The sequence below is a fragment of the Schistocerca gregaria genome, chromosome 5 (genome assembly GCF_023897955.1).
Source record: "Schistocerca gregaria isolate iqSchGreg1 chromosome 5, iqSchGreg1.2, whole genome shotgun sequence".
NCBI classification, from domain to species: domain Eukaryota; kingdom Metazoa; phylum Arthropoda; class Insecta; order Orthoptera; family Acrididae; genus Schistocerca; species Schistocerca gregaria.
Genome location: NC_064924.1, coordinates 9,389,249 through 9,416,238, shown reverse-complemented (window position 1 = coordinate 9,416,238; position 26,990 = coordinate 9,389,249). Strand labels below are relative to the sequence as shown.

At 38.9% G+C, this 26,990-nt stretch overlaps 1 protein-coding gene across 2 annotated transcripts in view; it reads left to right on the top strand.

Moving 5' to 3' along the window:
• LOC126272019 (trehalase-like) overlaps window positions 1-26,990 on the top strand; it is a 302,042-nt gene that overhangs the window by 258,469 nt on the left and 16,583 nt on the right. For both annotated transcript variants that reach the window (XM_049974513.1, XM_049974514.1), the window contains exon 6: window positions 18,054-18,198. In XM_049974513.1, the coding sequence (XP_049830470.1) occupies window positions 18,054-18,198 (145 nt within the window). The remainder of the gene's footprint in view (window positions 1-18,053; window positions 18,199-26,990) is intronic.

Below are 26,990 nucleotides of genomic sequence, written 5' to 3'. Positions count from 1 at the left end.
GAGATCCCAGGTTCGAGTCCTGGTCGGGGCACACATTTTCACCTGTCCCCATTAATATATATCAATGCTCATCACCAGCTGAAGGTATTAATATGTAATTCTAATGTCGTATTTTGTGATAAAATTTGTTATCCGATCTGCAGCTATATTTTCAAATACTTGGGTCTAACTCTGGGAGGGTAGAGATAGGGTGTGTAATTTTCCATATTGCCTTGATCCTTTTTTCTGTAGTGGTTTTACCTCTGCCTACTTAAAACATGAGGGAAGCTGACTTGCACAAATGACAAATTTTTTTATGTTAAAACAGCACAATCATTAGTAATCAAATTACTTTGGTATTTGTATGTGACAGTGCAACAAAAGTAAACATATACAGGTTGCTAAAACTGCATAAGAAGGCTGTTAGGCCCATCAGAAATATACAGTTGAAGCATTTCTGTCAGGATAAATTTGAAGAATTGAAAATTCAGTCTGTACCAGCTTAGCACATCTGTGAAACATGTATGTTTCTATAAGTATACTGTTCAGTGATTAATAAAACTTTTTTACAGCCTTCATGTAAGCGTTACCATCATATATGTGTGAGCAGATTTAAGTTAAACAAAAAAAGAAGTCCTGAACAGCTGGATGCCAATTTTAGAACCTTCTTCTACACAGTACCAATAACACAAAACACAGTTCACATTCAAACTAAAATTATGATGTCACCTGATTTCAGTTTGTTGTTACAATGTGAACTAGTTTTTAAAATCCACTACACAAGATTTCCTAAATATTTAAATAACACAGTGGAATAAAAGGGCACTTACCCTCTCACCCTTTTTATCCAGCATCAAATAATACAATGTAAAGATAACAGTATGAACTAGGGAAAACTGCTACTCACCGCATTAGGAGGCATTGAGTGGTGGACAGACACATGTAAAAGTAGACTCCTGAAAAATTTCAGCTTTAAAGCAAAATCCTTCATCAGATGAGAGACAAATGCCCATACAGAGTGTATATAATTACATATGTGTTTAGTGGCAGGACTCAGTGTTCTGTCTGCTGAAGGAAAATACGGACCAACAATCACAGAGCGAGAGGATGGCTAGTGTAAGCTTAGCCTCACAAGGAAAAATTTTGAGTTCCGCTGGTAGACTTACAAAGGTAGAACAATTGTCATTCCTTCTGGAGCTGTTAGTTCCTGAAATGGCACCTTAGTTACTGACCTTCTCCTCCTCTCAGGTTCCAGCATTCCAGGTCTCCTTACTTTTGTCACTCCTTCCCATATTGTTTTCTTCCCTTCAGTGTCTCGGTTGCAGGCAGTTACTACACAGCATATTGTGTGGCACAGATGAGGTGTTTCCCTAATTCTTATTATTTCATGTAGTTTGAAGAGGTGCTTGTAAGAGTACTACACAAAAGAAGTCGTCACTCTTTCAGTGAATTTCCGTTTTAGCAATTTTGTCTACTACACATTTAAAAATTATTGAAGTACTCTTTGTCTTTCATTTTGATTGTCCACTATTTTCTGACATATAGTAGTACACTCCAGAGAAAACATTTGTTAAATCTCTTTTTTAATTCTATTAGAATTGTTTTCGCTGTCAACAACCTTCCACCTTTTTGCTATCTCTTTTACCTTTTTGCCTTCTGCTTCTTACTTCCTCAACACAACTTTCATTATCTGTCATTCGATTCCCGGCTGGGTAGGAGATTTTCTCTGCTCAGGGACTGGGTGTTGTGTTGTCCTAATCATCATCATTTCATCCCCATTGACGCGCAGGTCGCCAAAGTGGCATCAAATCGAAAGACCTGCACCAGGCGAACGATCTACCCGACGGGAGGCCCTAGCCACACGACATTTCATTTCATTTTCATTTCATTATCTGTCACCAAACATCTTAATCATGTAAAGACATTGCTTGTTAAGCAGTCTCATCACTTTGGTCTTTGCTGTATTTATCTTCATTTCATACTGTTTTCCCACTTGTATGATTGTGTCCATCATAAACTGTAGTTTTGCTGTGGTTTAACCATCACTGCTTGTTCATTTGATCATCCGCCTACTTAAGTCTTTGCCCTCTCCCATCCTACTATTATATGCAATTCGTTTTGTAATGCTTGGGCTGTTAGGTTTTTGGTATAAATGTTGAAAGCTGGCATTGACAAATAACACCCTTGTCCAACATTTCTTCCAATATACGCCTCATCTGTTTCCCATCACTAATCCTTACATTACCTTATCTTGCATAGATTCTTTTTGTGTCTCCTTTTCTTCTAGTCTACATCAACATATTTTAAGATCTTCAAGAAGTTACTCCAGTATCAAGAGATATAACACTGATAAGTGTATATTGATACTGCCTGCCAACAAGAGAAATGTGACTACATAATGATGACTGAAAATTATGGGCAGCAATTTTATTCAGGACCTATTATACCCACTGAAAACTAAGCATGGATCTTTTGTAGCAGATCACACCAATAGAGGTGGTGCAGTGGTTAGCACACATTACTCACATTTGGGAGGACTGTGGTTCAAACATGCATCCGGCTATCCTGATTTAAGTTTTCCCTGATTTCTTTAAATTGTTTCAGGCAAATACCATGATAGTTCCTTTGAAAGGGCATGGCTGATTCCCCTCTCCATCGTTCCCAAATCTGAGCTCATGCTCCATCTCTAATGATCCCATTGTCAATAGAATATTAAACACTAATTGCCTCCTCCTCCTCCTCCTCCTCCTCCTCCACCTCCTCCTCCTTTCCTGAAGTGGATCACATGGAATACATATTAGTTATTCAAGGTGGCTTCTCTAATGGCAGACACAAAGAGGAATCTATGCAACACAGAAGCCCTACTATCTCAGCTATCTGGATTACCAGAGATCTATAAGGATAATGTTCCATGAAGATCAGTTGTATGTGCTCCTGGCTCACCAGTGTATAAACTGGTAAAATACTAGGCCTCTCTGCTTCAGCTGCATTTGGTAAAGACCAACAAATACTTAAAGAACACAGGACATTTCATTGAGAAGTTGATAAACAAAGAAATGACATCAAAGCTGAGCAGGATGTTGTCTGGTCAAAATTTTAGTTTCTTCAGAGTGCCAATCAATGATTCTCAGGAGTATATCAGTTCAATTTTCTTGCAAGGCATCACCAGGATCTTTCATGCTTGTCTCACCATGAGCTATTTCATGTGGAATGGCAGTTCCTATGAACAGCTTTCAGCTGGAAGATGATGCCATGAGTAGTCCACTTAGTCCAGTGGTGGCCAAGTTCTTCACGAAACATTTTGAAGCACAGGTTTTGGACTTTGAACTTTGTAAACATAAGGTATGATGCAGATATGTTCACAATACCTTTATTGTGTGGAGCCATGGTTAGGAAAACCTTGGTGACTTCCTAAGACATCTGAACAGATTCCCTGCCAACATAAAATTTCCCATGGAGGTATAGAAGCACCAAGATCTACCCTTTATAGATGTGCTGATTGCAGGGAATGGTGAAAACCTGGGACAAAACCTGTATCAAAAACTGACACACATGGATCAATACCTGCACTAACTGTCAAATCATCACCTGAGGCAGAAAAGAGGTGTGATTAATATATTCATAACACACTCAAGACAGAAATATGAGCCATAGCACATCAGACATGAGATGAAACACCTAGAAATTCTTCCAAGGAGCAAAGGGTACTCCAACAGTTACATAAGAAGTGTCACAGAACCAAAGGCTTGGCAAAGTGACACATTGAAAGAAGAAGTGTCAGGTATGGCCTTTCTGCCATACATTCCCAGAGTGACAGACAGACTCAGCCATATACTGTGCTTTCTTCCAACTACTGGGCATGATTTTTGTTCAAGGTTTCTATGATAGATTATCACTAAAAGAGAAACTAAGTGAATCATAAATTCACTGTTGAATCTGTTACTGATTCCATTGGACCCTTGAGTCTTGTCCAGTTTTAGAGTTTTCACCTGTTTCCCAACACCACTGAAAGTAATATCTATATCACATATCTTTTCATTGGTGTAATTATTAAATTGGGATAATACCATTTCATTTCCATTGGTAAAAGACTATTCCAAAACCAAGTTCAGTGTTTCTGCTTTTGCTTTGCTACCTTCAATTTTTGTATTCATCTTGTCCACGAGTTTTTTAAAAAATTCTCCTATAATATTCTGCTATGATAGTCATTAATGGCTTCACACAATGCCCTCTCGACAATGAAACATGTTTCATTTAGCACCTCCTTATCAATATCTCACACTTTATTTTATGTCTATTATGCCACAGTCACTGTTTCTTAAAAGTTCCTTTTCACTGCTTGAGTCGGATCGAGAGGAGCCTCTTGTAACTATAGGTGTTGGAAATGAACAGCAGTCCTCAGCACTTAAGAACGCTATGCCACTTTTAAATTCTAACAGAGAGAAGAATGTTCTGCTGCTACGTAGTTCATGTGGGAGAGTCGTGGGACGACAGTTGCAGGAGGTGCTGGGGTGTGAGCACCAGGTCACCAGCGTTGTGAAGCCTAGTGCAGGATGGGCTCAGGTGACTGACAGCATAGGAGAGTTATGTAAGAATTTTACGAAAAAGGATCAAGTAGTGATTGTGGGTGGAGCAGGGAATAGTGTTGATAGGGACGGGGAATATGATGTAGGTGGTGACCTGATAAAGATAACTACTCAAACTGGTGGCAATAATGAGGACTTTATGCAACTGTTTCAGCATCATGATTAGCCTTGTCTTAATGCTGATGTGAGGTGTGTCAATATGGGGCTGGAAAAAGCATTAATGGTGGAATCCATGAGTCACACTGCAGTGGTACCAGTTTAGTCTATCAGCAGATAAGATTTCAGTAGACATGGCCTGCTCCTCTGTAGGTATGGGAAGATGGTGGTGGTGGTTAGTGTTTAATGTCCCATCGACAACGAGGTCATTAGAGACGGAGCGCAAGCTCGAGTTAGGGAAGGATTGGGAAGGAAATCGGCCGTGCCCTTTCAAAGGAACCATCCCGGCATTTGCCTGAAATGAGGTATGGGAAGAGGAGGCTGGCAAAGCTTATAGGCAACAGTGTAGTGTGTGGCTGTTGGAACACTCATGGAAAAATTCCCATAGTCGTTGATGTTAGAAATGCACCTTTTCTAGATTGAAGTCAGCTGTTAGGTATACCTGCTTAAAGGAAGTCCCTGTAGCAAAGGAATCACCTTCAGAGGTGGTCAAGTATCTGAGAAGAGAAGAAATTTGCGTATTTCATCAAAATATAAGAGGTATTAGAGATGAAGTTAGTGAACTGCTTATAGATGTTGACTCTAATTTTATTGGTTTATCAGAGTGCCACTTAAATAATTTGACAATTCAGACATCCTTTATCAGGATACAGATTAGCTGGCTGTTTTTCAAGGAGTTCTTTGTGGATTGGGGGAGTGGCCATGTATGTAAAGAAAACATTATTCCATTTGAATCTGTAGATGTATCACAGCACAGCACTGTACAGTTATTTGAATCTTGTGCAGGGCAGTTGAGTTTAGTGAAACCAAACTTCTAATTGTTGTTGTTTATAAGACCCCTAATTCTAACTTAAGGACATTTCTTCTCAAGCTAGAGTGTGTTCTTGGTTCACTTTATATGAAGTAATAAAAATTATTTATATGTGGTGCCTTCAATATTAATTTTGTATATGACTGCGCAAGAAAAAGGATGTTGATAGATCTCATAAATTCATATGATCTGTTGCATACAGTTTTTTTCCAACCAGTGTGCAGGGGAACAGCAGCACAGCCATGAGAATACTTTTATTCATTCTTCAGTACTAGATGCGTATTCTGTTAATAAAAGGGTGGACGGCCTTTCAGACCATGATGCACAAATTTTGACACTAAAAGACTTTTGTACTCAAATGAATTTTACATATAATTACAAACTATTTAGGAAAGTCAATCCAGTGGCAATAGGTTTTTAAACCTCATTAATGGACTATATTAACATAGGTACCAGATAGAATGCTTTCCGTAACACATTTCTCATGCTCTTTGAAAGTTGCTTTTCATTAGAACAATCAAAACAGGGTACTAGCAGTAAAAGGCAGCCTTGGTTGCTGACTATTTGGATAAGGATATCATGTAGAACAAAGCAGGAATTATATCAAAATGTTAGAAGTAGTTGCAATCAAGCTGCAGTAGCCCTTTACAAACAGTATTGTAGGGTGCTTAAAAATGTTATTAGGAAGGCAAAGAGTATGCGGTATGCAAACAGAATAGCTAATTCACAGGATGAAATTAAAACCATATGGTAAGTTGTGAAGGAAGTGTCTGGTCAGCAGCATAAGGTAGATGATATAAAGTCAGTTCGTAGTAAAAATATTTCTGTTACTGATAAATCAGATATGTGTACAGTATTTAACAATCATTTTGTGAACATTACTGGTGAATTAAATAAAAACTTAGTATCTACAGGGAATCATACAACTCTCTTGTAAAATGCCTTTCTGAGATTGATGACTGAAATACCCCTCTGTGATACTGACAAGAGAGAGATTGAGTCAACAATTAAATCATTGAAAACTCATGGATGTAATGGGATGTGTAGAGTAATATTAGAGTCCTTAAAGTACTGGGCTGCACATGTTATCCCTGTACTTAGCGATATCTGTAATTTTTCCTTTAAGAATGGTTAGTTTCCTGAACAATTAAAGTACTCGGTTGTAAAGCCACTTTATAAAAAGAGACACAGAGACTATGTAGAGAATTTTAGACCTATTTCTATGCCATCATTGTTTCCTAACATTGTTGAAAAAAATGTGTATGTAAGGATAATTGATCATTTTATATCACATAATTTCCTATCAAAAGTACAATTTACATTTAGAACTGGTTTAACAATTAAAAACACTGTATTCTCTGTTCTCTGTGACATACTGGATGTATTAAACAAAAGGTTTCGAACTCTAGGCATCTTTTTTTTATTTTACTAGGGTATTTGATTGCATTGGTCACAAAATGTTGTTGTTGTTGTGGTCCTCAGTCCTGAGACAGGTTTGATGCTGCTCTCCAGGCTACTCTATCCTGTGCAAGCTTCTTCATCTCCCAGTACCTACTGCAGCCTACATCCTTCTGAATCTGCTTAGTGTATTCATCTCTTGGTCTTATTCTACGATTTTTACCCTCCACACTGCCCTCCGATACTAAATTGGTGATCCCTCGATGTCTCAGAACATGTACTACCAACCGATCGCTTTTCTAGTCAAGTTGTGCCACAAGCTCCTCTTCTCCCCAATTCTATTCAATACCTCCTCATTAGTTATGTGATCTACCCATCTAATCTTCAGCATTCTTCTGTAGCACCACATTTTGAAAGCTTCTAAACTATTTATCGCCCACGTTTCACTTCCATACTTGGCTACACCCCCTACAAATACTTTCAGAAATGACTTCCTGACATTTAAATCTATACTCGATGTTAACAAATTTCTCTTCTTCAGAAACGCTTTCCTTGTCATTGCCAGCCTACATTTTATATCCTCTCTACTTTCGCCATCATAAGTTATTTTGCTACCCAAATAGCAAAACTCATTTAATACTTTAGGTGTCTCATTTCCTAATCTAATTCCCACAGCATCACCCGACTTAATTCCACTACATTCCATTATCCTCGTTTTGCTTTTGTTGATGTTCATCTTATACCCATCTTTCAAGACACTGTCCATTCCATTCAACTGCTCTTCCAAGTCCTTTGCTGACTCTGACAGAATTGCAATGTCATCGGCGAACATCAAAGTTTTATTTCTTATCCATGGATTTTAATACCTCCTCCAAACTTTTCTTTTGTTTCCTTTATTGCTTGCTCAGTATACAGATTGAATAGAATCAGGGATAGGGTACAACCCTGTCACACTCCCATCCCAACAACTGCTTCCCTTTCATACCACTCGACTCTTATAATTGCCATCTGCTTTCTGTACAAATTGTAAATAGCCTTTCACTCCCTGTATTTTACCCCTGCCACTTTCTGAATTTGAAAGAGAGTATTCCAATCAACATTGCCAAAAGCTTCCTCTAAGTCTACAAATGCTAGAAACGTAGGTTTGTCTTTCCTTAATCTTTTTTCTAAGTTAAGTCATAGGGCCAGTATTGCCTCACGTGTTCCAGTATTTCTATGGAATCCAAACTGATCTTCCCTGAGTCAGCTTCTACCAGTTTTTCCATTCGTCTGTAAAGAATTCACATTAGTATTTTGTAGCTGTGACTTATTAAACTGATAGTTTCGTAATTTTCACATCTGTCAACACCTGATTTCTTTGGGATTGGAATTATTATATTCTTCTTGAAGTCTGAGGGTTTTTCGCCTTTCTCATACATCTTGCTCGCCAGATGGTAGATTTTTGTTAAGACTGGCTCTCCCAAGGCTGTCAGTAGTTCTAATGAAATGTTGACTACTCCTGGGGCCTTGCTTTGACTCAGGTCTTTCAGTGCTCTGTGAAGCTCTTCACGCAGTGTCATATCTCCCATTTTATCTTCATCTACATCCTCTTCCATTTCCATAATATTGTCCTCAAGTACATCACCCTTGTATAGACCCTCTATATACTCCTTTCACATTTCTGCTTTCCCTTCTTTGCTTAGAACTGGGTTTCCATCAAAGCTCTTGATATTCATGCAAGTGGTTCTCCTTTCTCCAAAGGTTTCTTTAAATTTCCTGTAGGCAGTGTCTCTCTTACCCCTAGAGAGATAAGCCTCTACATCCTTACATTTGTCTTCTAGCCATCCCTGCTTAGCCATTTTGCACTTCCTGTCAATCTCGTTTTTGAGACGTTTTTATTGCTTTTTGCGTGCTTCGTACACTGCATTTTTATATTTTCTCCTTTCATCAATTAAATTCAATATTTCTTCTGTTACCCAAGGGTTTCTACTAGTCCTCGTATTTTTACCTATTTGATCCTCTACTGCCTTCACTATTTCATCCCTCAAAGCTACCCATTCTTCTTCTACTGTATTTCTTTCCCATATTCCTGTCAATTGTTCCCTTATGGTCTCCCTGAAACTCTGTACAACCTCTGGTTTAGTCAGTTTCTTCAGGTCCCATCTCCTTAAATTCCCATCTTTTTGCAGTTTCTTCAGTTTTAATCTACAGCTGATAACCAATAGATTGTGGTCAGAGTCCACATACCCCTGGAAATGTCTTACAATTTAAAACCTGGTTCCAAAATCTCTGTCTTACCATTATATAATCTATCTGATATCTTCTAGTATCTCCATGATTCTTCCATGTATACAACCTTCTTTTATGATTCTTGAACCAAGTGTTAGCTATGATTAAGTTATGCTCTGTGCAAAATTCTACCAAGTGGCTTCCTCTTTCATTTCTCTCCCCCAATCCATAGTCACCCACTGTGTTTCCTTCTCTCCCTTTTCCTACTCTCGAATTCCAGTCACCCATGACTATTAAGTTTTCATCTCCCCTTACTACCTCAATAATTACTTTTATTTCATCATACATTTCATCAATTTCTTCATCATCTGCAGAGGTAGTTGGGGTATAAACTTGTACTACTGTAGTAGGCGTGGGCTTCGTGTCTATCTTGGCCACAATGATGCATTCAGTATGCTGTTTGTAGTAAATTACCCGTACTCATATTTTTTTTATTCATTATTAAACCCACTAGTGCATTACCCCTATTTGATTTTGTATTTATAACCCTGTGTTCACATGACCAAAAGTCTTGTTCATCCTGCCACTAAACTTCACTAATTCCCAGTATACCTAACGTTAACCTATCCATTTCCCTTTTTAAATTTTCTAACCTACCTGCCCGATTAAGGGATCTGACATCCAACACTCCAATCCATAGATGCCAGTTTTCTTTCTCCTGATAACAACATCCTCCTGAGTAGCCCCCACCCAGAGATCCGAATGGGGGACTATTCTACCTCCGGAATATTTTACCCAAGAGGACGCCATTATCATTTAATCATACAGTGAAGCTGCATGCCCTCGGGAAAAATTACGGCTGTAGTTTCCCCTTGCTTTCAGACGTTCACAGTACCAGAACAGCAAGGTCATTTTGGTTAGTGTTACAAGGCCAGAACTGTCAATCATCCAGACTGTTGCTCCTGCAACTACTGAAAAGGCTGCTGCCCCTCTTCCGGAACCACACGTTCGTCTGGCCTCTCAACAGATACCCCTCCATTGTGGTTGCTCCTATGGTACGGCTAACTGTATCATTGAGGCACACAAGCCTCCCCACCAATGGCAAGGTCCATGGTTCGGGGGGGGGGGGGGGGGGTCACAAAATATTGCTCCAAAAGTTGGACCATTATGGAATATGGGGAGTTGCTCATTGTTGGCTCACCTCTTTCTTTAACAACAGATGGCAAAATGTCATTATTCACATTGCTGAGAATGGCTGTGATATGAGGTCTGACTGGGACATGGTCATATGGGGGGTGCCCAAGGGATCAGTGTTGGGGCCACTCCTGTTCCTTATTTATATACATGTTATTCCCTCTAGTATTACAGGTAATTCTAAAATATTTCTGTTTGCTGATGACACTAGCTTGGTAGTTTCTGTTTCAAATAGTGCAGTTCATAACATAAGTTTGTGGTTTGTAGAAAATAATCTAAATCACAGAAACTGCAAAAACAGAAAATGATCTAAATCACAGTAACATTCAAACTACAATCCAACAAAACCTAATGTTTCAATTTCGCAGAATGGGCATATGATTAGTAAAACTGTACAGTTCAAATTTCTAGGTGTTCACGCAGAGTAAACTGTTGTGGAAAGCCCATGTTTAGGATCTTATTCATTGACATACTGTTGTCATTTTTACTGTTCAAATGGTATCTGAAGTAAGTGATCATTCGACATGAAAATTAGTCTACTTTGCTTATTTTCATTTGCTTGTGTCATACATCATTATATTTTGAAGTAACTCTTCTCATTCTGAAAGAATATTTTTGGCTCAGAAATGGGCAGTTCGGACAATAAATAGTGTAAGTTTGCGAACATCTAGTAAACATCTGTTCACTAGTCTTGGTATTCTGACATTGGCCTCTCAGTATATACAGGTGTTCTCTACTGTCGTTTCTTGTTCACAATACCAGCTTATTCCCAAGAATAAGAACACTAGGCAGACATCCGATCTGCATTTGGATCGCACTTTCTTAACTCTTGCGCAGAAATGTGTGCAGTATACTGCTGCATCCATTTTCAGTAAGCTACCACAAGAATTCAAAAATCTTAGCAGTAATCCAAGTGCTTTCAAATTGAAGCTGAAGAGTTTCTTCATGGGTCACTCCTTCTATTCTGTTGAGGAGTTCCTTGAAAAATTAAGCTGATTCTTATGTTATATTGGTGATTCTGTTTACTTATGGTTTGACTTTTTTTGGATTCATAAACAATTTATTTTATCTGTTATTATATAATTTTGTAATTTCATGTACTGACACGTTCCATGACCTTGGAGATTTGCTCCTCAGTTTAGTCCTAGGCTTGTAAATAAATAAAAAAATAAATTGTATATACCATGGATGTTACTGTCATCATGAACTGTTCAATTAGGTGAATATCTATCAACTCCATTGTCAACTATACCTTAAAACCTGTGCCTTAGTTCTTCTACATGCCTTTCAGCAGGGCTAAATGTTTCAGGTTCATTATTGAGATATGACACTAATTCCTCTTTGTCTAGTTTGCTGAAAATATAAATCCTTCTACTTGTTTAGTTGCCTTTTTGCTTGTAGTCTTGCATTGTAATCTTTGCATTCTTTGGCATTTTATTTATTTGGTAAAATGACTAGTTTTAACATAATGCCAGTGCTGATTTCCTGGGAAAAAGTTAAGTGGTTCTCTGAGTGACTTGTTGCCAATGTCTAAAATTTACAAATTATTACTGTAAGAAATTATGACATACTTTTAAAGTAAGCAAATAATTCAGATTTATATATACAATATCTGGAATTAAAGTTAAAGGTGGTACTTTGCCTTAAACAAGACAGTTCATATACAGATTCCAAATTAGCATCAGAATACTACTATCATATATCTCCTGCTTGTACTTCTTACATTTGCTGTCTGTAGCCAGGTAACTGCCGTTCAGGATACAGGTCTCTATGTAGAGATCTGGGTTGGGCAGTTGTAAGGAGGTTCCACTAGTTTGATGAACTTCAAGTTGGAAGAAGCATTCTTCAGGCATCATGACACTCCTAATAGTTTTAAAACAAGGTTCATTTGTGAACATTCCCTCTAATTGCATACCAGTACCCACCAGAGAATATGAATCAAGTTTATCAGAAGCAGTATATAAAATTACTTCCTCACCAAAAATTACTGCAGGATTTTCAAAGTCAGTGAGAAGGGTCTAGTGCTTAAGTGCATGAAGAAGTATCACTTTCTTCTTTTAAAAGTCTATCTTCCATTCACTTTCATAACCTTTCATAACATGATGTTAGGTCACTAGAGCTATGCACAGCAATAAACCTCATTTTATTTCCTTTCCGAAAATAAATCTCCTTTAACTATAATTGCTTCTTTGTTTTGAGAGCTTCTTTATAATATGGGACTCTATATACCTTCCTCTGTTCAAACACTGAGTTGCATTTTTATTTTTGTGGTAGCAGCATGAAGACTGATATCATAAGCCTGTGGCAACTAAGGTGGTCGCGTGGCTGGCAACTGTGATCAACTGAAGGAATGTAAGTGTCAACAAGGCTCATGTGCCAGCTGCGAGGAGCACTGACATGTTCTTACTCCTTGCCACAGTGAGCGAGCATTATATGACTTTTAAATGATGTGCTATTTATAATTGTTCTGTTGTTGATTTCACAGAACTTTTATGGGGAGTATTACCCAAGTTTTCTGTAACCTTGATTATCATTGTGTAACCACTGCCTATGTTATGTGTTCTTTCCTGAGTGATCTTCAATAAAAATATGATAAACATAGAAGATGTACTTCTTCCACAACAAGAACATGATAGTTAGTCGCGAGCCTAATGCGCAGTGGGAACGTGACATCTGGTGACCCCGACGTGACTATGGCTAAGAAGATGATACATCAGGACCAAGAAAGTAACATTTGTTAGTGGAAACATGACAGATGCACCAGAAACTCCCAAGATTTGAAGACTGGCAGTACGACTACCACCATTCTGGCCTCACAACCCCATGTTACAGTTAACACAAGTTGAGGCGAGCTTTCTTTCTGCTGGTGTGACGCCAGATTCCACCAAGTTTGCATTGGTAGTGAGCCAATTTGACAGTGTATCAATGGTCTAAGTACAGGATATTCTAACTTTGCCACCCAACACGGAGGCCTACATGAAACTCAAGACCGAGTTAATTCAACGAGTATCTGCCTAGCAAGAGGAGAGGGCACGCCAAGTTCTAACACAGGAGGACATTGGAGACAAATACTGTCTAAATACCTCTGTCACTTGAGGAGCAAAGTCAATGCAGGCACGGTCCTGGATATGCTACTTCGTATATTATGGGGCAGTAGACTGCCGGCCGAATTGAAAGCCATCGTCGCGTCACAAACCCATATGCTTGACACCATAGCCGATCTCGCCGACCATATTGAAGATGCAATTGTACCCACTTCCTATTCTGATCCACCGATGGTGTGTTCCAGTGCTTTGTTGGGAACTAAACCCAACTACAATAGTCTCACAAATAAAGTGGAAACACTTAACAAACAGTTGAATGAGAACTTATTAAGCAAGGTCGATACTCTCAGTAAACAAATGAATGAATTGCTCGGTGACCGGAACATTAAAGGACAGTTCCAATGGATATCTTGAAGCTACTCTTTATCGTGTGTGCATGCCTCTGGTGATGCACTGCATACTAACGTATGTTGGTATCACCAGCAATATGGAGAGCAGGCACACAAATGCAATCTGCCTTGTGCATATACCAGCAGCAAACATCACACAGAAGTAAACACACCTGGCAGATCTTCTGTACATCTATTCTTAATGCACTGCAAGACAGGCTGAAAGTGTTTGATCGACACCGGATATGACCTCAGCATCCTACCACATGATGAGCTTCATAAGTACCATCCGGCTGCCACATTTCAACTGTCTGCTGCTAACAATTCTGTGATCACGACTTATGGAGCACAACATTTGGAACTAGACCTCTGACTGAGATGTTCTTTGGTGTGGAACTTCATAGTTGCAGACGTGATGGAGCCAATCATAGGTGCAGACCTCTTGGTGCATTACCGCCTGATGACTGATGTCAACAAAGCTCAGCTGCTGGACACAGTCACAAGGCTGTCCACCACTGGATTCTAGCGCCACACTGTAACTTAAGATGCCAAGGTCATCCAGGCTGCAGACGACAGGTACTCTAAGCTGCTAGCATGGTTCCCTGCTCTCACAAGATCTCAGGGTCCCACAAAAGGTACGTCGTGGTACAGTACACTACATTAATACTATGGCTGGCGCCCCAATTTCATGCAGACCCAGACCATTAGCTCCTGACTGGTATGCAGCTAAGGCAGAGTTTGGTGGTATGCTGGCCGAGGACATTATCCACCCATCTAGTGGGGTTTGGTTCTCACCTCTGCATTTGGTGTCTAAAAAGAGTGGCATATGCTGGCTGTGTGGCAACTACCAAGCCTTAAACATGAGAACAATTCCACACCACTATCCTGTGCCTCTCCTAAAGGACCACAATCGTGCATTGTGTGGCAAACAGGTGTTTAGTGTGTTGGATTGTGCCAAAGCATACATAAAAATTCTGGTTGCTGAGGAAGATATACTGAAGACAGCCATTACAACGCCTTTCGCTTGTTCGAAAGCTTATTTATGACGTTTGGCATGAGAATGCCGCACAAACATGGCAACAATTCATTGATTCTGTAGTGCGAGGGCTACCGTGTCGTTCTGCCTACCTGGATGACATACTCGTCTTTTCAGTGTCACCAGAGGAACATGGGCAGCATCTCATTGAAGTCTTTGAGCACCTCGACAAGTACGGCAATGTTTTGAATGTCACTAAGTGTGTGTTTGGACAACTGGAGATAATTCCTTCTGTGGGATTGCACCCTTTGACAGAGAAAGTTAAAGTCATTTTCAATATTCCTCACACAGAGACAGCCAAAGAATCATGTAGATTCCTTGGAATCCTCAAATTCTATCGCTGCCATCTGCCACATACGGCAGAACTTCAAGAACCACTTACAGCAGTGCTGGCTGGTCTGAAAGTAAAAACCAAACCACCTGTGCGTTGGTCACAGACAATGATAGACACTTTCGAAACTGCCAAGAAAAGCATAGCTGAGGCAATGTTTCTTGCTCCCACTGCTTTAGACGCATCTCTTGCGCTTGTGGTCGATGCTAGCCAGGTGGCCATCAGTGCAGCATTCCAGCAATATGTGGACGAAGCCTGGCAGCCCCTCGCTTTTTTTCTCTTGGATATTATCACCCACTCAGCAACAATGGAGCACTTACGACCATGAATTGATGACCATTTACGTTTCTGTAAAATATTTCCCAATGCAGCTGTAGTCGAGAGTATTTACAATTATATGGACCATATATTCTGACATTTGCCTTCCACCACAATAACAACAATTGCTTGCCAAGACAGTTTCATCAGTAGGAAGCTATTGCTTAATTTTCCACTGACATTAAACACATCTATGGGTTGAACAATGTAGGGGCAGACTATTTCTCATGCGTCAATGCAATCACGTAGACTATCAACCTTAGACGCCTGGACCAAGCACAACAATCAGATCAAGAACTTGAAAATTGCCTAAAAGATGACACAGCAGGCCTGCAGCTCAAGCTCACTGATGTACTAGGTCAGACACTTAGATATATTATGACACCTCCAGTAACAAAGCGCGCCCATTTGTCCCGGCAGACCTGTGTAAACCAATATTTAATAACCTCCACCATTTATGTCATCCAGAGGTAAAGGCAATGATGAAGCTCGTATCTGGTCATTACGTGTGGTCTGGGATACAAAAAGATTACCGTCAGTGGGCTCGCACGTGTGTCAATTGTCACCACAGCAAAATTTCAGGTCATGTTCATGTGCCAGTAGGCAAATTCCCAGACATGACCGAGAGGTTCACCAAGTCCACTTTGATGTTGTGGGACCTTTAATGCCCTCAGAGGGTCAACACTATTTGCTAACTATCATTGATAGATTCACTCGTTGGACAGAAACTATTCTGATTGACAACATTTCTGCCGAAATGCTAGCCACCTCATTTTTGTCCCACTGGGTTGCTCGTTTCGGCTGTCCATTACATATAACAACTGACAGAGGACACCAGTTCAAGCGTGAAATGTTTACTCAGCTAAACAAGTTTTGTGGTGCATTACGTCACATAACAACGAATTATCATCCAGCCAGCAACGACATGGTTGAACGGTGGTACCAGTCCCTCAAAGTTGCCCTAATGTTTCACAAATCCAAGTGGACCATGGCTCTTCCTTTAGTGCTACTTGCCGTCTGCAGCATCACTGAGGCAGACCTCGGCACATCCCCTGTTGAGTTGGTCTGTAAGGAATCCCTGTGGCTACCAGGTGAGCTTACTGGTCCTGGTGCCTCACCAGGGGACTTATCACAGTTGTCTCAGTTTATAACTCAATTTTGGGATCGGATTTCACACATGCAATCACATCTGGCATTGCAACATGGGACACCACACATGTTTGTACATAAATAGTTAAAGCATTGCACCCATGTCATGCTATACAAACACGGCATTAACCAGTGCACACACCACCTTACACTGGACCACATCACATAATAACAAGATGGGACAAAATGATGGACATTACGGTAATGGAACAAGGAACACAGTGTCGGTTGACCAAGTTAAACCTGCTTTTTTCTTGGAGGAATCTTTAGATGCATACAGTTTCCTCCACTCACTGGCATTTTCGCCAGCTGATAATCCAGAACCTCGTGCATCTCCTTCAATGCAGACCCAGAGTACAACGTGGTACGGACATCGTGTGCACTTTCCAGCCAGATTTAAGGACATAGTCTGAGGCAATTACCAACAACAAAAGTGCTCCACTCTCCTGTGGGGGGCCGTGTGGTGACTAAAATAGTCATGCGGCTGGCAGCCTTGATCAGCTGACAGAATGCAAGTGTCAACAAGGTTTGCGTGCCAGCCACGAGGAGCATTTACATGTACTTACTCCTTGCCATAGTGTGCAAGCATTCCATAACTTTTAAACAATGTGCTACATTATAATTGTTCCATTGTTGATTTCACAGAACATTTCTGGGCAATTCTACACAAGTTTTCTGTAAAATTCCATTGGTTATCATTGCGTAACCACTGAATATGTTATGTGTTCTTTCCTGAGTGATCTTCAATAAAAACATGATAAACATAGAAGACGTACTTTTTCCACAATAAGAATGTGATAGTTAGTTACAAGCCTAATGCACAGTGGGAATGCAACAAGCCTATAGATCTAAAAAAAGGCCAGATAACTCATTTGCACATTAAACCTGGATCAATAATAATATAAACACTGGTGGTTATTTTTAGAAGACTTTCATACATTTTCCTATCAGTGTTGTCTCTGTTAACAAAAGTGACATGTGAAACTATTGCCTCATAATTTTGCAAACTGCTGAAATCTTTCTAAGGCTAGAGGCAACCCACAGAATGCCAAAGATACTGCCAATTTTAAGAGTTTAGGTTTCAAGTTCCTCTGCATGTCTTCTTAGTTCTCTTGAAGTTTGGGCAACTTGTGGTAGAGGAGATACAGACAGAATCTGACATTATCTGCTTTTGCTAATAATGCTACTGAGGTATGAGTTTTCTACCATTTAATATAAATAAAATGTTGCTTTCTGTATCCTCTGTGGATTTGAACAGTGAAAGGGGACACATCACTGAGCTGATCTTTAGATATTATCTATCAAACTACTCTATATACCCTTATAAATACTAAATGTTCTGTAAGTAATGTGTGTTTACCCTGACATATCAAATATCACTACAAAAGTGTCAACAGATGAAAAATAATACCTAAAATTCTGTCTGGAATTTAATTACTTATTGTTTGTTGCAGTATGATGCTTCCAGCTTTGGGAGAAAAGGAGGTGGTGGAGAGTATGAAGTTCAGACTGGTTTTGGATGGTCAAATGGAATAATCCTCGAGCTCCTGAAAAAATATGGCCAAGTACTAGAAGCTACACCCAAAACAAACAATCATGGTAAGTATCTTAGGTCTGATAACAGTAAATAAATGCATAGTAGTCCCTTCAATTTCCAGTCCTCAAAATAATTTTCTCCTGAAAGGCAAAGGAGAATAATTATACTTTCATTTGCAAAAGAGGAAACTGTATAGTGACAGAATAAAAGAATGAGGAAAAGCAACCATGTACCAGCAGCTGATTACTGTGTAGCACACAGACACACATATCATGAAGTGACCCTGTGAGCATGTATTTAAAATGCAAAAAACTGGTAGCTTAAAATCTGACAACATGTCTCTCTTGTTATAACACACAATAAATCAAGGATTTGTAACCCTCTATTTCAGATTTTCACAAAATTTTGCACATCTACTTACACTTATAACACAGGAACTTCTGCTAAATCTTTTTGGTCTCAGGTTTCAAATTTATTTTCTATCAAATTTTAAATTTAGTGATATTCTCGTAACTGAGCTCTGCAAGAATGTGAGTGCAAAATGGTACTTATCTACATAAATGTACATAACTCAGTTGTTTAAGAAGCTTTTGATTTCGAATTTTTTTTTTCAGAAATTAAGTAAGGCATATGGTTAACAAATATTGAGTTATTGAAGCAGAAAAGTTACAAAGAAAACTAAAAAAAAATACAAATGTATGTCAACTTTCGATTTCAGAAAAATTGTGAGGATGTGGAAAAATGCTTATATCACAACCTGCTAGGAACATGATTTTGATCTTCAATAATCCACTATATCACAAGCTATGTAATAAAATGAAAATTTGAATGCATTTTCTGGTAATTGACATACACATCTGAAATCAGATACTTTTTCCTGTGTTGGGAAAGATTCACTCTAAGTCCATTAACCCACTGTCTCACTGCAAGGGTATCAAATCATCATATTTAAGTATAACTCATTCTAGGCAGCCAAGTTAACTTAAGTGTGAAAATCTATGTCCTTTCATTGGACTAATTCAGTAATTTTTCTAAGACTATAATATATATGATTTATGCATTCAGCCAAAAAGCTCACAGTGATAAAAAAAAAAAAAGTATTCTTAGACAACAGTAGCTTGCTTGAAACTTTTATAGGCACAAAAACAATACAACAATGGCTGAAATTCATTGTTGAGAATTACTGACATGCAACAATTAGTCTATAGGTCCGATCTGTTCATGGTGCGGCCCTATCATTCCTCTTGTATAAAGTATGTTTTTAAGTGAATTAGTGCTCAGTTAATTGCAATGCAAAATGCATATTTACTAATAACACCATTTCATTTAACAACCTATACCTTGGTAAAAATTCCACAAAAAACAGAAGAGCTGAGTAAAGATCAATGAGATTTAATATTGTTGCAATCCAATATGAGCTTTCTGCAACATCAAGAGAGTGCAACTATATGTCGACATCAGAAATACTACTACTTAAAAGTTTCTGAACATTTTCAAAGGACTTGTTGTGTTCCTTTAAAAAAACACATTCGAACAGAGGACAGTTTGCTTGTCTTTGTATAAAACATTAGGTGCTAAATGAATCTATGGCAAACCAAGCCAAAAACTGTGCACAACATGTTGTAAGATTTGTGGACAGAAAACAGACATCAGTGATAGAAATGACAGTGACTTTTTAGTACTGATTCGAGAAATGTCATCTCTGGGTCATCTGCATCAAACTATTGAGGATGCAAATAAAACTGTACATGATTTGGGGTGCTCTCCCTTAAAACTTCATTCCATTCCAAATCACAGCAAGGCTTCATATGGCAGAAAGAAGGTAGAAAGAGTGAAGTATGTTTTGGAAAGAAATCTATGCCAGGCATTTGATTGCAGTACTGAAAATTCTGACCATAGCGAAGAAAAGTTTTGCGATGAAACTGTTTTTTTTTTTTTTAATGCTAAAATGAAAGAAATAGTGGATAGTGTAAGAGTACCTGAAAAAATTGAAATTTGAACTTTAGCTCCATTCTGTTGGTCGAAATGAAACATAATGAAACTTCCTGGTGGATTAAAACTGTGTGGCATACCGAGACTTGAACTCTTGACCTTTGCCTTGTGTGGGCAAGTGCTACACCAACTTAGCTATCCAAGCACAACTCATGACCCATCTTCACTGCTTCAGTTCTGCCAATACCTCATGTACTACCTTCCATACTTCACAGAAGCTCTCCTGGTGAAAACTTGATGTCAGAATTCAATGTTAGTGAATACATGGTTCAACAATCAAGGGAACTGAAAACAGAAATGGGTATTTTATCAATTCCTAAACCAAAAAGATGGAAAGTTAATCTTTACCACTTGATCAGCTATGTCACTGATTTCTATCAAAATAATGAAAATTCTGAAATTTTACTAGGAACAAAAGACAACATTAGTGTTCAGAAGAATGTGTATATGCAAAAAAAGACTCACCCCTTGCAACTTAAGAGACTTGTACTCTTGTTTAAAATGGGAGAATTCAAATCTTAGCACTGGCCTCTCTAAATTTTGTTTGTAAAGACTGAAGTGGGATATTTTAGCTGATGCTGCCAGCACTCATTCAGTGTGTGTGTGTGTGTGTGTGTGTGTGTGTGTGTGTGTGTGTGTGTGTCCACCAAAAAACGGCATTTGGATGTGGAACACACTTAGGAAACATACAGAGAACATATAAAATTTACTTTATGTGACTCTGAAAACTATGATTGCATGCTTAATGATAGTCCCAGTGATGACAAACTACCAATTCTGCCCAATGATCTGTGTTTACCCACTGGCTGAACTCAAAAATTAGCTTACAAAGATCCTGATGATGACATTGTTTTAATAATTCTGATAAAGAAGTCTTCAAGTGTTGGTGAATACATAGACTTGTTGCTAACAAAATTGTACATGCTACATCTACATTCTACATCTACATTTATACTCCACAAGCTACCCAATGGTGTGTGGAGGAGGGCACCCTACATGCCACTGTCATTACCTCCCTTTTCTGTTCCAGTCGCGTATGGTTCGTGGGAAGAATGACTGCAGGAAAACATCCGTGCATGCTCAAATCTCTCTAATTTTACCTTCGTGATCTCATTGGGAGGTATAAGTAGGGGGAAGCAATATATTCGATACCTCATCCAGAAACACACCCTCTCAAAACCTGGCAAGCAAGCTACACCGCGATGCAGAACACCTCTCTTGCAGAGTCTGCCACTTGAGTTTGCTAAACATCTCCGTAACCCTGTGGCAAAACGCTCTGCTCTTCTTTAGATATTCTCTATCTCCTCCGTCAACCCGACCTGGTATGGATCCCACACTGATGAGCAATACTCAAGTATAGGTCGAACGAGTGTTTTGTAAGCCACCTCCTTTGTTGATGGACTACATTTTCTAAGGACTCTCCCAATGAATCTCAACCTGCTACCCACCTTACCATCAATTAATTTTATGTGATCATTCCACTTCAAATCGTTCTGCACGCATACTCCCAGATATTTTACAGAAGTAACTGCTACCAGTGTTTGTTCCACAATACATTACATTTGTCTGTGTAGGGAGTGGCAACTAACCCTTAACATAAAGTGCCTATCTGCTGCAGATCTTCCTGCATTTTGCTACAATTTTCTAATGGTGCAACTTCTCTGTATACTACAGCATCATCCACGAAAAGCCGCATGGATTTTCCGACACTATCTACTAGGTCATTTATATATATTGTGAAAAGCAATGGTCCCATAACACTCCCCTGTGGCACACCAAGGGTTACTTTAACGCCTGTAGACATCTCTCCATTGATAACAACATGCTGTGTCCTGTTTGCTAAAATCTCTTCAATCCAGCCACACTGCTGGTCTGATATTCCATAGGCTCTTACTTTGTTTATCAGGCGACAGTGCGGAACTGTATCAAATGCCTTCTGGAAGTCTAGGAAAATAGCATCTACCTGGGAGCCTGTATCTAATAATTTCTGAGTCTCATGAACAAATAAAGGGAGTTGGGTCTCACACGATCGATGTTTCCAGTATCCATGTTGATTCCTACAGAGTAGATTCTGGGTTTCCAAAAAGGACATGATACTCAAGCAAAAAACATGTTCTAAAATTCTACAACAGATCGACATCAGAGATATAGGTCTATAGTTTTGCGCATCTGCTCGATCACTCTTCTTGAAGACTGGGACTACCTGTGCTCTTTTTTAATCATTTGGAACCTTCCGTTCCTCTAGAGACTTGCCCCCTTTCTAACAGCCATGTACTACAAGTTCTTTCGCGTACTCTGCATAGAAACGAATTGATATCCCGTCAGGTCCAGTGGACTTTCCTCTGTTGAGTGATTCCAGTTGCTTTTCTACTCCTTGGACACTTATTTCTATGTCAGCCATTTTTTTGTTCGCACTGCAGTTCCGTCTCTAAATGCTCACACGGTCTTCCTCTGTGAAACAGCTTTGGAAAAAGGTGTTTAGTATTTCAGCTTTACTCGTGTCATCCTCTATTTCAATGCCATCATCATCCCGGAGTGTCTGGGTATGCTGTTTCTAGCCACCTACTGATTTAACGTAAGACCAGAACTTCCTAGGATTTTCTCTCAAGTTGGTACATAGAATTTTACTTTCGAATTCACTGAACACTTCTCACATAGCCCTCCTTACGCTAACTTTGACATTGTTTAGTTTCTGTTTGTCTGAGAGGTTTTGGCTGCGTTTAAACTTGTAGTGAAGCTCTCTGTGCCTTCACAGTAGTTTCCTAACCTTGTGAGGGACGGGAAAAACCCACCGTGGTTGAACAACAGTTTTACTCGGCACATACCTGTCTAAAACGCATTTTACAATTGCCTTAAACTTTTTCCATAAACACTCAACATTGTCAGTGTCAGAACAGAAATTTTCGTTTTGATCTGTTAGGTAGTCTGAAATCTGCCTTCTATTACTCTTTTTTTATATTCCTATTAACTTCCATATTCAGGGATGCTGCAATGGCCTTATAATCACTGATTCGCTGATCTGCACTTACAGAGTCGAAAAGTTTGGGTCTGTTTGTTATCAGTTGGTCAAAGATGTTATCTCCACGAGTCGGTTCTCTGTTTAATTGCTCGAGGTAATTTTCGGATAGTGCACTCAATATAATGTCACTTGATGCTCTGTCCCTACCACTCGTCTTAAACATCTGAGTGACCCAGTCTATATCTGGTAAATTGAAATCTCCACCTAAGACTATAATATGCTGAGAAAATTGATGTGAAATGTATTCCAAATTTTCTCTCAGTTGTTCTACCACTAATGCTGCTGAGTCAGGAGATCGGTAAAAGGAACCAATTATTAACCTAGCTCAGTTGTTGAATTTAACCTCCACCCATAATATTTCACAAGAACTATCCACTTCTACTTCACTACAGGATAAACTACTACTAACAGCGACAAACCTGCCACCACCGGTTGCATGCAGTCTCTCCTTTATAAACACCATCTGTGCCTTTGTAAAAATTTTGGCTGAATTTATCTCTGGCTTCAGCCAGCTTTCTGTACCTATAACGATTTCAGCGTCGGTACTTTCTACCAGCATTTGAAGTTCCGGTACTTTACCAATGCAGCTGCGACAGTTTACAATTACAATACCGAATGCTGCTTGGTCCTCGCATGTCCTGACTTTGCCCTGCACCCTTTGAGGCTGCTGCCCTTTCTGTACTTGTCCGAGGCCACCTAACCTAAACAACCGCCCAGTCCATGCCACACAACCCCTGATACCCGTGTAGCTGGTTGCTGCGCTCATTTACATCTAAGTGTCAGTCAAAACCATTGAAAGAATTTTTAAAAAAATTTAACACCAAAACAACCTATTCTGTTAATGGACTTTGCTGAAAACTACAGTTTTGTAATTCAAAATGAAACTCATAGTTATTGCTGGACAAGAAGCAGCTGTACAATATACATGTGTGTTTATGTAGTAAATGAAGACAGAAAATTGGTAATAGTGAACAAAGCTGTCCAGAAAGAAATGGATAAGTGGCTTGCAGAGCATTACCCACAAGTGAAGAAAGTGCAGTATTTCACTAACAGATGTGCTGCTCAATAAAACACTACAAAAATCTTTAAAAATTGTATGAGCATGACAACAATTTTTCTATTGATGCTATTCCTTTTTTGCTGGTATCCATGGTAAGTATGTGTCCAATGGTTTGGGAGGAACTATAAAACTTATATTGAGAAGACTATTTCATTGGATACATAAAAAATCTACTCAGAAAGCGGTGGCAGAACACACACATAAAAGATGGTTGTAATGGTCAAGCTTTTGGAGCCAGTGTCTGCTGCTTTTGGCAGAAGGGTTGAAGGGAAAGGAGAAGGGGAGAAGGAAAGAACTGTTAAAGGTCTAGGACAAGGGCTAGATTTTGGGAAAATCACTCAGAAATGTGGTTCAGGGGAAACTTACCATACAGGATGAGAAGGAACAACTGATTGATGGTGACTGCATTGGATGAGATTTGAAAACCTGAGATTAGATTAGATTAGATTAATACTTGTTCCATTGATCATGAATACGACACTTTGTAATGATGTGGAACGTGTCAGGTTAATAAAAGATGTCTGTGCAAGATATTACATTACCATATTTACTTGAATCTAAGCCACACTTTTTTCCAGTTTTTGTAATCCAAAAAACCGCCTGCGGCTTTGAATTGAGTGCAAAGCAAGCAGAAGTTCTGAAAAATGTCAATAGGTGCTGCCACAACTAACTTCTGCCATCAAATACTTGTAGTGCTACACAGGCATGCTTTGTAGGCATAAAGATAAATACTGCTGCCAAAACCTCTGCCTCAGTATTTTTTTTTTTTTTTTTTTTAATTTAAAGATGGGAGACAAGCTTTTTTTCTCCGCCCCAAGTTTCGACCACTGCATTTTCATACATTATCCAACAAAGTAAATACAAACTCCGCATTGCTCATCTTCGAATGTAGCAGAATTTCAATGTACTATGAAAATCCGACTAGCAAGACTGTTGGGGATGTTTGTCAATATGGTCAACTCTACGTTCTGAATTTTTTCCTACCTGTGAGAAGAGATGGTTGTTAATAGGAACCTAATGAAATGTGAATCACAGGCATTATTCTCTTCACCATAAGAATAATATGAATATAAACATTTTGCCAAGTATTCTTTTGTGCTTGCTGCGATCTCACTTAAATCCTGTCTGTCTAATAAACTGAAACTAGAGTGAGACAACAGCAAACGTGGAAGAATATACATATTGTGTCATGTTTATATTCATATTATTCTTATGCCTAATAGTGATACAGTCAGGAATGAAGCACGGCAACTGACTAGATTTTTAAATCTAAGATGACTCTAATTTCTGTGCAGAATTTGATGTACTAAAGAAGCGACCGCAAAGATTATCAAATTGAGAAAAAATTTCGCCTAGCTCTTGTTCAGAACATGTTCTATCATATGCAGTCTATTACTTGGTTCTTGTTGATCATTATCAAAGAAAGCAGTAGTGTAAGTAACAACAAATAGCAGTCTCTTGCCATTGTTTAGCTAATGAGGCGATTCCTCACCGTGAGCAGCGACAGGCCATAAACACTCGCTATCAGAATGCGACAAACAATGCATGACACAGTACAGTAATACATTTTCAGCTTAGAGCAACAAACACCTAGAACGAAAACAGCACTTATCAGATCAAAGCAAAATAAACAATTGATTCAAACCAGACGAAGCAAGTGAAAAAGGAAAGGTACCCGTATAAATACAGATGGAGTCCTGACGCATAGCAATGGCTACCTGGTGAAGCTTAACTGCTAAGCTTACGACTCGAACCAAACTACTGTAGATGTATTGTCATTCATTTGACCTAAATCATGTCTCACATTGCAATGGACCAACTCGAAATTCAAGGGGAGAGAAAAGTTTTAGGCCGCACCTCCAAATCGAAACAGAGTCTCAAATTTCAGGTGCGGCTTAGATTCGTGAAATTTTTTTTCCCTTAATTTAGAGTCTCATTTTTCAGGTGCACCTTAGATTTGAGTGCGGCTTAGATTTGAGTAAATACGGTACACAAAATATTGCACGACACTAATGTTTAAGTTGGTGGTTTTTTTCCTCCCTCCTTTAATTTGTATCTAAAAATTCAGCCAATGAGTAGAAGGAGTTGTCATCTAGAAATTCTTTTAATTTATTTTTAAATGGTTGTTGACTATCTGTCTGGTCACCTAACAGCATCAAAAGCCTAAAACTTTGGCGCAGAAAGGGGTAAAATATGCTGCCACAAAAGTCAGATTTAACCCTGCATAGTGAAGATCATCCTTTCTCCTGTTGTTATAGGTATGCACACTGCTATTACTTTATTACTTTTAAACTGGGTTGGATTATTAACAACAAATTTCATAAGTGAATATATATACTGTGAGGTTACTCTGAAGATCCCTAGATCCTTAAATAGATGTCTGGAGGATGACCGTGGGTGGGCTCCAGCAATTATTCTGATTACATGTTTTTGAGCAATGAATACTTTTTTACTCAATGATGAATTACCCCAGAATATGATGCCATACGAAAGCAGTGAATGAAAGTAGGCATAGTAAGCTAATTTACTGAGATTCTTATCACCAAAATTTGCAATAACCCTAATAGCATACGTAGCTGAACTCAGATGTTTCAGCAGACCATCAATGTGTTGCTTTCAGTTTAACCTCTCATCAATGTACACACCTAAAAATTTTGAAAATTCTACCTTAGCTACAGACTTCTGTTCCAAGTCTATATTTATTACTGCAGTTGTGCCATTTACTGTACAGAACTGTATATATAGTGTTTTATCAAAATTTAAAGAGAGTCCATTTGCTGAGA